Here is a 12,796-nt window from a genome sequence, read left to right as displayed (position 1 = left end):
GTTCTGGAACTGATGGCAATCTTCCTCGCCATGAAGGCATTCAAAGTACACTTGTGCAACAAAGTCGTGTTGATCCGGACGGACAACATGACTGCCATGTACTACATACAGAAGCAGGGAGGAACACACTCTCCACAGTTGTCTCATCTGGCTCAGAGCATGTGGAAGTGGGCCATTCAGAGGAACATATTCCTCATGGCGGAACACCTCCCCGGCAAGGACAACCAGATGGCGGATCTGCTCAGCAGACACAGCCACCAGATGCACGAGTGGGAGCTACACCCATCAGTGCTCCAACCGTACTTCCAACAGTGGGGTCATCCAGAGATTGACCTATTCGCCACAAACGAAAACGCAAAATGCCAAAGCTTTGCCGCCAGGTTCCCACATCCACAATCGCATGGCAATGCGATATGGATGAACTGGTCCGGCAGATTTGCGTACGCTTTTCCCCCAGCGCCATTAATACCGCTGGTGGCACGCAAACTGCGACAGCACTCACTGACACTCATCCTAGTTGCTCCAACGTGGGCGCGCCAGCCATGGTACACCACCTTTCTGGAACTTTCCGTGGTGCCGTATCAAAAGCTGCGGATAAGACCTGCACTCCTAACGCAGAGCCATGGCGAAATTCAGCACCCAGATCCGCAACAGCTGAACCTGGCAATCTGGCTCCTGAAGTCTTAGAGTTTGGCTACCTAAACCTGCCACCTGACTGTATGGAGATCATCAAGGAGGCCAGGAGACCCACTACCAGAGCTTGCTATGCAGCTAAATGGAAGAGGTTTGTCATTTACTGCACCAACAATGACATTAACCCGCTAGACGCATCCATTCAAAACATAATCTGTTACCTCTTACACCTATACCAATGCAATCTGGCATACACCTCAATCCGTATCCATTTAACCGCAATAGCAGCCTATCTCAAACAGGTAGCACCTCTCTTTATTCAGAGTGTCTGCCATCAAAGCCTTCTTGGAAGGACTTAAACGAGTAATTCCCCCAAGACACCCACCAGCACCGGTGTGGAACCTCAACTTGGTCCTCACCCGACTGATGGGTCCACCCTTCGAACCTCTCCACTCATGTGAGATTCAATTCCTCACCTGGAAAGTAGCTTTCCTAGTAGCAATCACTTCGTTAAGAAGAGTTAGTGTACTCCAAGCACTAACCATTCAAGAGCCATTCATACAGGTTCATTTAACGGTCATACTACGTACCAACCCCAAATTCATGCCTAAAGTAATATCGCAGTTCCACATGAATCAAACTATTGAACTGCCTGTTTTCTTTCAAAATCCACAAAATGTCGCAGAGAGAATGCTCCATACACTAGATGTAAAGAGGGCCCTCATGTACTATATAGACAGAACTAAGGACTTTAGGAAGACAAAACAACTTTTCGTTGCCTTTTCTCCACAACACAAGGGCAACGCCATTTCCAAAGCAGGTATAGCCAGATGGATCGTTAAATGTATTCAAATTTTCTATCAAAAAGCTAAACTCACACTAACGATTCCCCCACGAGCCCACTCAACACGAAAGTTAGGGGCATCCATGGCTTTCCTGGGAAACATTCCTTTACAGGAAATATGTAGAGCAGCCACATGGTCCACTGTACATACATTTACCAAACACTACTGTGTAGATGTACACTCAACAGCAGGCAGCTGTAGGACAGGCTGTTCTCAAAACTCTTTTTCAGACTGCTGCAGCTGGCACTGGTAGCCGCCGCTAATAGGAGGTACTGTATTCTATGCACAGATATGAATTCAGCAGCCCACATGCCTCGAACTGAATATGCTACTTACCAGTATGCATCTGTTCTTGGCATGTAGGGCTGCTGACATTCATATCGCCCACCCTCCTCCCCGGCGCCTGTAGCAGCTGCAGCCCTCAATTACTGTATAGCATGGTCATCACTTACTGTATCTACTCCATCACTGCCACAATGGCGAAAAGGCGAAAAACAATCTAAGGATGGAGAGGATGCCCATGCGCACTGTAGTCCAGGGGAGGAGTCACCTATCTTGTGATACTTCGAAGACTCTTCCAGGACAACAACGTGCAAACATCCAGACCCAACACTAAGCGCGATCTATGCACAGATATGAATGTCAGCAGCCCTACATGCCAAGAACAGATGCATACTGGTAAGTAGCATATTCATTCTCTGCACCTGGCTGTCATCAGACTTTCTGCAACAGTAATCTGAGACAAAAGGGCAGACCCTGCCTAGAAACTTCCTCACCTTGAACAACAAAAACTGCAGTCGGACTCCTCAGTCCTACCATCTGCCAAACATCACTGATTAAGATGAATGAATCTAGTTGGATGTGGGATATAGGCTAGGTACACAAACGTGGTCTATTTTTGTTTCTCTTACTGTTGTGCATTTATTCCTAAAAATGAAACTGTTCCTATATTACCGAAGACTGGCTCGCTAGCCCGCAGTGTGGGTTACGGAGCGGATCTAACATTTCTAGCAGAACAATGTTGAGTTGTATGTGACAATTGGGGACTGATATTTAGATCTACTCTTCTGTATAATGACTTTTGTTCCTGATGGTACTCGCTGTAGATTGTGAGATTCTGCCTGTAATTGTGAGTCATCCTACTTGTTACCTTCACTTTTATTGTATTGTTCAATGAAAAAAACCAAAGATTCTTACAAAAAAAGTAGGGAGAATTATTTCTAAGCCCTTTGCTAATATGAACTTCATGGAATTTCTAAAGGTAACCCATTCACTGACCTAGGCACTTCAGTGTCTTGGTTTCTATCCACTAGCCACAGGAATGCTGACAATACATCTACACTGTCTGACAAAGTTACCCTCACCCTCCATTTTGTGCCAGACTAAACCAGGGGCATCCAGACCAGGGGAATCCAGAAGGGATTCTGCTGGACTGCACCACGTACAGAGTCTTGCTACCATACATGTGCTACATATACACTGAGCATACAGCCAGAATGCACATGGGGTGTCAGTGCAAGGTTCTGGGCTTCTCGTAACAGCGGAACTTTACAAGAGTTGTCATTAGCCCACACTTTCAGTGACACTGAGACCAAGGTCTGGCCCTGCCAGAGATTCATGAAACACAGTACTCACTGCACCACCCCTTTATGGGGGTGTATCTAGGGCAGGGACAGTAGTCACTACTGTGAGGGTATGCTAGGTAAGCCCTTCCAGTTTACAGGACAGGTGCTGAACCTCATGCTGTCAAGGACAGGCCTAGACCTCCGCATGTGCTAGGTTAGCTTCACACTAGGACCGAAATAAGTTAGGATACCAGTTTCATGGACAATTGGGCACTCGGGGAAGGGGAGAATGGCCATTTACCATTCAAGAGACATTTCTGACACAACACACTGATTCGAAATGGCCATATAAAACTAGTAGCAATGCCCAGTAGATCCCAGCATGATTTAGGTCTTATTAACAGTGTACATAGTTGGCTGTGTATTGACCCCCTTTAAATCATTAGCTTTTTTTTGATCCAGCTCTTCCAGCCGTTTCTGGAGACGTCAGTCATGTCTTGACTTAGCCCAGTGGAGTATTTCATCTCTCACCTAATGCTACTGGTTGTATCTGTGCACCTCCACTCCAGTGCTTGCATTGTGCAGCCAGAGGGGCTTCTATACAACTACAGCCGTCTGCCTGTACCTGCCACATCCCTCTTGTGTCTCGCCCTGATACTTATTCTGGAAATTTACTTCTGTATTGCAGAGTTGTGGTTTCAGACCCTCGGACTTTGTTCAGTGTTCACGCTGAGTTAGAGAAGCCAGTAGACTGCAGCCATAACACACACACCAAGCTATTCTTTTCGCAGGCAGTGCTTTCTGGTTACTGATCAGCAGGCCAGTTTAAACAAGTTCAGGGGCACAGTGGTAATCAAAACGATCCATTCGTCTTGAAGACCACACACTCAAACGTTGCACTAATAAATCAGGACTTCTTTTTAGAAAGTTTATTAGAAAAGACTTAATCTTCTGCAGATAAGTTGTGCGGATAAGATGTACGGTAACGCGAACGAATGAGAATACAATCGCAGTTAACGTTGTTAATGAAAACAACCTTTACAAAAGTTTTTAATGTTAAATGACATTCTAGAGCCTAATGCTTTTCTAAACCCTGCACTCATTTAGTAGGCTAATAAATTATATATTATTCCTTCCCTTCTAGTATTTGCAATTAATTCCACAGCACACCTCTTTGAAACAACAAGTTTTCCAACGTTGGATCTTTTATGTATTCACATGCTTGAATCCCTCCCAGTCATCAGGCTGGTAATCTCCGGTACATTAAAATAGCAATATACAGTGTAAAGTATACAATGAAAAATGGCCATAGGCCTGAATCCAAGTATGAACCCAAAATTCAGCTAATTAGGCAGAAGCTTAAGCTCTTCTCTTTCCCCCCCCCCACACCCCCCCCTGCCCCAGCTACCATAGCTCCAAATTCTACTGTACAGCGTGTGTGAGGGAGTCGCCTGTCAAAGTTTTCAGTGAACCTTAAATTGTTTCCATTTTGGTCTACCCTGCAATTGAACTGGCCCCATCTTCACCACTACTGTACTGAGTTATTTTTAGGGAAGTGTTACAGTTTCTGGTACAGGGAAATCTTTTGGTCTGAGAGTCAACTGTCACCAAATGTCACCATCGCTGACGGAGAAGAGATTTTTTTTTTTTTAGACCCATTTATCTTGTGGCAGCAAGAAGATTTACACTAATAACCACACTGTTTATTTATTGTATATATCCTAAACATAAGTCATCAGAATGTAAGATTAGTTAGTCTTTCTCAACTAAGACTCTCCAGGGGAGAGAAAAGAGGCTGGCTTTATTTCTTATGATTAAAGAGAATTTTCCTCCTAAAGGAGCTGTGCCCTCTTCAGGGGAAGTTTCTGTGAGCTGTGCCCCTCCAAGCACTTGCATGAAGGCAGCACTCCAGAGGAGACTTGAACAGTTTCCGGTATCTAAGTGCTACAGAGAATCCCCTGTAATAAAAAAGGTCCTCAAAGGAAACCAAGTTGACGACGAGACCGTTGCAACTACATCGTCGACTACAAAGATACCATTGACAATGACACCGACAAGCTTTCCGTCAATGACGACTGTCGACATCTAGCATTCCGTCGTCAACAACCATACCAAAGACTAAGTCGCCGTCGACTGAATCACCGCTGAGAACCACGGAGCCGGTCAAGGATATGGGAGGGAATGTTTTTTCACCTTCAAGGGTGAACAATTTACCAGCAAGTGAACTTTTGCAGGCGGATCAAAAAGAGGCTAATGATTATGCTTCGCTGATGACTCACAGACCAACAAAATTGGATGAGAAATGGGTCCCTTATTTTTTAGAGGAAGCAGAGGTCTGAGGAGTCCTACAGTGAATGTGTCAGCAGGAGTAAAAGTCTGTGAGTACTCAAATTGATTCAAGTCCGAAACCACCTAGCTATTATAGAGAACCAGATGTGTTTCAGGTGCCAATGGCTTTCTTATCAATGTTTCAACCAATGATGGACACTTTTAATGTTATTACCGCAGCAACCAACAAATAATCCTAACATGGGGTTACCTGCTACACCCATCCTCCCACTTTACCAGTTTCACCTCCTAGGCCACCATCACCGCTACCTCTGCCAATGCCAAGGAGATCGGTCCATGAAGAAGGTATGGATTAGGTTACTCTAATGGTTCTACATATTCTGATATAGGAGAAGTAGAGCTACCACTAGTCTGTGATGAAAGAGATGATCATGTGTGAGAATTCATTGTCCTAGGAGGAAATGATAGACTAATTCACAAGATGCTACAGATATCTGTAAATGTAATTCAATGATTGAAAGAGGAGCCAAGAAATTCAACCTACCAATGGCCTCTGTAGATCAACCATGCTTTTTCATGACTTAAAGGGCCAGCCTCGGAAATACGTTGCGTCTATACCCATTCTTGATTGTCTGGTCAGAAGGTCTAAAACTAATAAAGACACCTGCTACCGTTCAGCTGTGATACCTCATCTGGAGAAGAAACACAAGGCCCCAGCTTTAGCTAGCCTCAATGGTCCTACTAGATCGGATTCAGTGATTTGCTTCAGCAGCTCAGAAGAACCAAAGCCCCAATAATGCCTTCATCTATTTCACCAGACCAGGCTAACCAACATATTGACAATCTAGTCCGGAGAATTTCCTCTATGGCAACAACCCTTTAAGGCAGACAATGCCCTGGCATGTTAGGTTGTTATGATCTCCAGATGTGGAATGACTTTGCTCAATTACTGGAACGTGTTCCTGAGGATAAGAGTTATGGTGAGAGACTTCCTATTGAAAGGACAACTAACTAATTTTCAATATTGATGCAGCAATGAATGCTTCAAATACAGGTTTCCGACATTGGTAACTTTTTTTTTTTTTTATAGTCTCCTGCGAACAACTCTTTCCAGGTCAAAAGCTCATCCTGTATTATTCTCACTCTTGTGCTTTGAAATCTGATCTATGGTGGCCTCTAGAGGGAGTAGGCCTGCTTAAGCTTCTATCTCATTGGCTGAAGTGTGGGTTCTTTTAAATGAGGTGGATGTGCTACTAAATATACGTTTCAAGCCTATGCCCATTTTACAATGTATACTGCTATTTCAACGTACCGGGGGTTCCCAGCCTGATGACTGGGAATGGTCCACGCATGTGAATACATAAAATACCAATGTTTGAAAACTGAAGTTACAGGTAAGTAATTAATTTCATTATTGCCAGCTAGTATTCCTCAGTAGTTAATCAATGAATAAAAGCTTAATCCAGCGGGATACTGGTAGAAAGAGCCTCCATGTCTATTGTTATAATCCATGCTGGTAATCTGTTTCTTTTGTGTCTCAACTAATTGTTGCAAGAAAGAAATTAAAGGTATCTGCTGGTTTTATGATTAAACTGTCATCTTTAGCAAGGGAGGATAATGCCTTGTGATCTTCGCTGGGCATGTTGTGGAAGGTTTTTTTTTAATTTTTTTTTTTTTTTTGTGGGGTTAGTTTAAATGTCTTCCAAGACTACATGTTCCAATGTCAACCCTTAAACTGCAGTTGCTGCCGGAAGTTTAGATTTGGGAGGGTGGGGGCAGGGGGGGCTCGTAGCCCCCCAGTGTAATGGGTTTTGCTATAATAACTGTGTGGAGTCTGATTTCCCGAAAGGATCCTGATCATTCCCAATGTAATTTAAGTCCGGTTGAGGAGTTGGTGCAAATCCAAGTCTCTTGTTAAGTACCACCTTTTCAGCTTCCGTCAACACCCTTTCAGATTTATTATCAGGTTCTGCTTATGCTCAGTGTTGCTTCTCTACCCCTCAGATGCATGACAATCTACTTCCCATTGTACTTGACCATCTTATCTTTGTGGCCTGCCTCCTTCCTTGCCCCTGCCTCTTCATAAAAATGTAAAATAGTTGTTTGGATACATTGGTCTATGCAGGACTCCCATAGGAGGTATCCAAAAAAGTGTGCCAAGTCGAGAGAAGTACCCCATCCTCTGCCGTCCATAACTTGCAGGTGGCACTATAGTTTCCTAATTGCTGTTCCGTTAGTCTGAACTTGAGGACCACCTTTGTGGTCTTATTTTTTGTTTTTTTTTTCACTGTGTTGTGGTTGTTTGCAGATTGTCCAGTTGATAATTAGTACCGGTGTATGGGTACGCTTTTCTCTGCTAAATCTTATGATATCCTTGTTCAGCGTAGTTATTTTGTTTGACTCAGGTGTTCCTTCTTGTTGATTTCCTTGTTAACTTCCTAGTGTTTTGTTTGTGGATGTTCCAGAACAACCCACTATCCTAGAACTGTTAGACTAACTGGAATATAAATATTACGGTGTGAAAAAAAACCTCGAACTGGTCTACTTGGAGCATCCTGTGTTCAAGAACATAAACTCCCACCAACATGGGTGGCATCCATCATCCTGGGCTCTGCTCCACGCTAGGTGGGCGGTGCAATGTCTAGCAGGCCCCACACAAAATGGGTCTCTGTTTTGTAAGGAGAACTTTTCACTGTCCATGGTCCATTGTAGTGCGTCCTTCATACTGGTGGGTGTAGTGTAATGAGCAGAAACAATGTGAAAACAAAATTGACTATGAATTACTACATTAAAATATGTATTTAATGGGGATTCATGCCGAGGTTAAAATAATTATGAGAAATAATTGAACCCTAATAGTTTTGTGGTCCAACAAACATGGTCTACATGTTTCACACCAGACTGCCTTCCGAGGTCAAGCGGCGTATCTTCAGGACCGTATTTTTCTCACCCTTCTACACGGGGAGGCACCTATTTGTAAATATCCATTCTCCTTTTGTGCTATCCTCTGTGCCTCTTGGTCTGGAGACTCGCTTGCTATGGGCAAAGTGGACCTGTGAGAAGAAAAACAGATACCACATATATACATTAATATATGTAACCTAAAGTGGCGATGCGGTTATAGCCAACCATTCATGTACTCACACAATAAGTCCAAACAACATGCAAAGTAAGAGTGTGTACAGGAGTAATTCAACACGTGCAGAACACTTATGGGCACAGCACACAGTGCCTAACACTATATGTAGTGTAATTCTATCTGCTTTACCCGCAGGCTTTCCCTCACAAACGTAAGTATGGGCCTCTATAGGAATACGGAGGAGCCAAGCATTAAACCACTGAAATTATCTGGTGAAAATAATAGAAAGTATTAATCACATGTTGAGTTAAACAGACCCTGGGGCACCTTGGATACCCCGTGTCACTTGCTGTTCATTATGGCGTGCTGTCCTAGAAATCTATCTGCACTTCCTGGTTCTGAAAAGTAGCTTGGACGAGCAGCATGGAGGTTTAGGTCTTCTCCCGTAAGTGGATAATCTCACTCCACTGACTGTGTGTGCATCACGAGTCATGTGCTGCATGTCGTCATACCAGCAAGACCAGTATCCCATTAACAACCACCTTTGAGTGTACCTCACATGAATGCATCAAAAACGTTCTTGTTGGGTAGTGTAATCATTGACGGGACAGGAATTTTATTCATCTATTTGGACCCCCTAAGATCAATGCTGTTGCAATGATGGGCCCATCTCTGGTCATCTCATCTAGTCTAGTGATGACAGAACAATGTGCTGGTCTCTTTGGAGCGGTCCAGAACATGTATACCGCTATATCGTACTAGAGAACCAATGCCGCCTAACCCATAGGCGATCGTCTTAGAGTGTCCTTTTCTGTCAGTGCTGTATATACCATCTCTACCAAAATATTATAGTTTACTCGAAAGAGTAATTGTACTTGCATGGCTCTGGAGTCCATATGCCACATAAATTACTTATTAGGGTTGTGGTGAATATGTATGATGGAAATAGACGCTTATCAGATGCAGGTAGATTAGCAGTGTCTGTTAGCAGATATAATATGCTTCAAGTGGATATGTTGGACTAACAGGAATATACTGTTGGGGTGGGGGGGGGGATTCTAGGATAGAGGATTGTTCTGGAGTGTCACACTTTGTGATTCATTGGTTAGCATAGTCTTAACTACCATCCATAAGCCATTTCTCTGGGTCTCTGTTCTTACTGGTTGACTGTCGAAGATTTTCATATTCGCATTGCAAGGTATAGTTTTTACAAACAATTACCAGTTCTCGCCAAGAGGGGCACATGCTGGTAGTTTTTGGTTCAGCTACAGTACCACTGTTTAACGAAAGCCTGTTTCACTCTGTGCTGGTGTGGAGCCATGAAGGTGGAAAATGCCTTTTGGTGCCCAGAGAGGTAAATTACAAAAATGGATGGCTGGCAATGCTGATATTGTGCCAGGCACCCTATGTTTTTCTTCACAGACAAACAGAATTTAGAAATATGATTTTTTTTTGACTGAAGAAATGAAGAATGTGAAGTGTTTCTAGGGACGTGCTTTTCCTTGGGAGCTTTGTATTGTGATGGTACAGGGAAAAAAGGCAAAATGTTACTCTGAGAATATGCTTTGTTAGGCATCTGAGACGGCAATCTGAAACTCCAATTCTAAGCCATACAACTGACTTTTTACTTTTTATTTTCCTTATCCAGGCAGCACTCACATTTCCTAAATTTTGTGAACCAGTGCTTAAAGGAGAAGGTAGGCATTTTTCTTATAAATTATTAGAACGATTTGTAAATCCTGGTTTAGCCTGTAATTCAGGATTTACATTGGTTTCTTGCAGCAAAGGAAAATGACACACGGCGACTTTGGAAGAACATTGAACCACATTTAAAGAAGGCCATGCAGACAGTTTATCTTCGAGAAATATCCAGGTAACAGTGTGTGTTTTAGATCAGTGCTGTCGATCCTCCTACATAAGCCTTGTTTGTTTATTAAACACTTCTTGGTCTTAATGTAAAAATGAGATGGATATCTCACTACCTTAGTGATGGCTTGTATGTATTAAAAAGGTAGTTTTAGACCTGACAAGGGGTTTATGTTGCCAGGTTGAAATGACAGTTTAAAACTGCACACAGGTGCAATGGCAGGCCCGACACTTGTTTTAAGGGCCTGCTTAAGTGGGTGGCACAATAGGTGCTGCAGGCCTACTAATAGCATTTAATCTACCACTGGGTATATGCAATACTATTGTTCTAGGGACTTATAAGTAAATTACATATGCCAATCAGGTGTAAGGCAATTTTACCAGACTCTAGGGAGTGAGCACAAGCACTTTAGCCCTGGATGTCAGTGGTGAAGTACACAGTTCTAAGGCCAACTAAATCTATTTTAGCAAAACAAAGGAGAAGGTAAAATGTTTGCGGGAATGCCAACTTATAGCTGACCGGTCTAACAGACACTTCACCTGCATTGTGACAGAGGGGGCAGCATCCTAGTGTCGCTACCCTGTTGGGTAGAATTGCGGCTTTGTTCAGCAAAGTGCCAACATAGGTTGAGAGCCCATCCCCAGTGTAGTGCCATGTGGCGTCTGGAGGGGAAGAGTGAGGCCAGAAGAGTGTCCAATAAGGGGTCAGCAGACAGGGCTGGGCTTCTTTGTGGTCTGTTATCCACCCACTCTACCTGGGTACATGCAATGTCAAAGGAGAAGAATTATTCTTGTGAATGTGTTTTTTATTTTATTCAGTGTTTCATGGTGGGAGTTATAACGCAATCCTAAAGCCTTAAACATGGGCACAGGTCTCCAGATAGTGGATCTTTGAGCCAAAAGGTATTTCTTCAGGACACTGGAAATCATTACATTCTTATTTGATGAAGTGACGGTGCTCCTTAATCTCTCAAGTGACAGTTGAAATCCTCAGCAACTGTGGAGACTGTCCAGGGTCTTGCTCAGACTTGTCAGGAGCATGATTCAAAGTAAAGCCTAGGATGGCATCCCACTTTAAGTGAACAAGCTTTAAAGAGTATAAGAGCATTGGTGTTAAAACCATCAACAAGACTGCTCTAGCTTTTTCAGGATAGATATCAACTGTTTGATGAACCCACCGACGAGACCTGGATCGTGCATAAGCTAAGCCACCCTGTGTAATAAATAAACTTGCAACATATATGATCCACAAACCAGTTCAGTGTCCTTTGTGTCAACTGCATGGTGTTAGGTCTGTCGTACCCTAGCCCTGTGCCATCTCAAAGGGACGTTAAGGCTGTGTTCTAGTCAGTATGTGAAAACTCGGAATCCTAAGCTTTAGTCTTGCATCTAACCATCTAGATTTAAAGTACGAACCAGGACGTGCCATGTCCGTGCTACCTTTTCCACATCAGCCAGCGCAGATCCGGAGAGTGTTTCCCTCAGTTACTTTTTGACTAACTCTTTTTTGACTTTTGACTTTTGTCAACATCTTTTCGAGTCTTCCGACCCCTGGTGCGCAAGGGATGTCCAGTCCTCGGATCGGCTTCAAGCCTTGTGACTCATGTCACAAGTTGTCAGTCACAGATCTGCACCTCATGTGCCACCGGTGCCTGGAGTGCGACCACGACCCAAAGTCGTGCTCTGACTGTCTGGTCGTGAACGCGAAGTCTTTGAGGGAGCGGTCCTGAAAGTTTCTGGAGGCCCAGCAGTCGGCTCCGTGCCACTCGAGGTGCCGGTTGAAAGGGAGGTCCAGGGACCGGCCGCGGAGATATCACCACTCTTCAGTCAAGTCTTTGTCATCCGGTAAGTCAAAGCACAAAACTAAGTTGAAAAAGCATAGTCGCCGACGCAATGTAGGACCCGAAGCGTCGTCTCTCTCCAGCTCCGCCTTCGGAGCCTGCTGCTGGCATGGCTCCGCACTTTCCTCCCTTTCCGAGAGCCAGAGCATCCCATGCCCAGCTTCGAGCTTTCTATGAAGCGCTTCACGGCATCTTTGAGCAGCCCTACTCTGCCGGCGCACCTTCGGGCCCCGCGGACTCTTGTCGGGGGCTCTGGGTCTTCGAGGCCTACTGCTTTGGCTCTGGCACGGTGGGCCGCCCAAGATCCAAGCCTGGGTCCAGCTCGATGCTGGTCGACCTCATGATATCTTCCCCAGCACCGATCCAAGTGACAACGCCCCCGACGCTGGCTGTTACCCCTGCCGGCGTCGACCCCAGCTTCACCCCTGATTTGGACACGGAGCCGGACCAGCGTCTTATCGACACTGGTACTGGTGCCGACTGGTACTTTTGTACCACTGTTCTTTCCTTGTGTTCCTTTCTGCCCTGAGTGGCAGCCAGGGGAAGGTGAGGAGGACTGGGAGGTGTCTGTTGATCCTCTGGCAGACAAGCTGGAAGAGGACTGGAGAGAGGAGTTGGGTGAAGCCAGTGGTCTGGATACTTCTCCAGACCTTGGTATGCTTTCTCCCCTTACCAGGG

General features: G+C 44.5%; 1 protein-coding gene across 4 annotated transcripts in view; it reads left to right on the top strand.

Annotated features, from left to right (window-relative positions):
• Nucleotides 1-12,796, top strand: part of ORC5 (origin recognition complex subunit 5) — a 287,421-nt gene that overhangs the window by 83,547 nt on the left and 191,078 nt on the right. For all 4 annotated transcript variants that reach the window (XM_085653960.1, XM_085653959.1, XM_085653956.1 and 1 more), the window contains 2 exons: nucleotides 10,060-10,108; nucleotides 10,194-10,284. In XM_085653960.1, coding sequence (XP_085510086.1) covers nucleotides 10,060-10,108; nucleotides 10,194-10,284 — 140 coding nt within the window. The remainder of the gene's footprint in view (nucleotides 1-10,059; nucleotides 10,109-10,193; nucleotides 10,285-12,796) is intronic.

Source organism: Triturus cristatus, chromosome 4_1 (genome assembly GCF_964204655.1).
Source record: "Triturus cristatus chromosome 4_1, aTriCri1.1, whole genome shotgun sequence".
NCBI lineage: Eukaryota > Metazoa > Chordata > Amphibia > Caudata > Salamandridae > Triturus > Triturus cristatus.
Note: the sequence above shows the minus strand (reverse complement) of the source record. Positions and strands in the feature narration are given on the sequence as shown.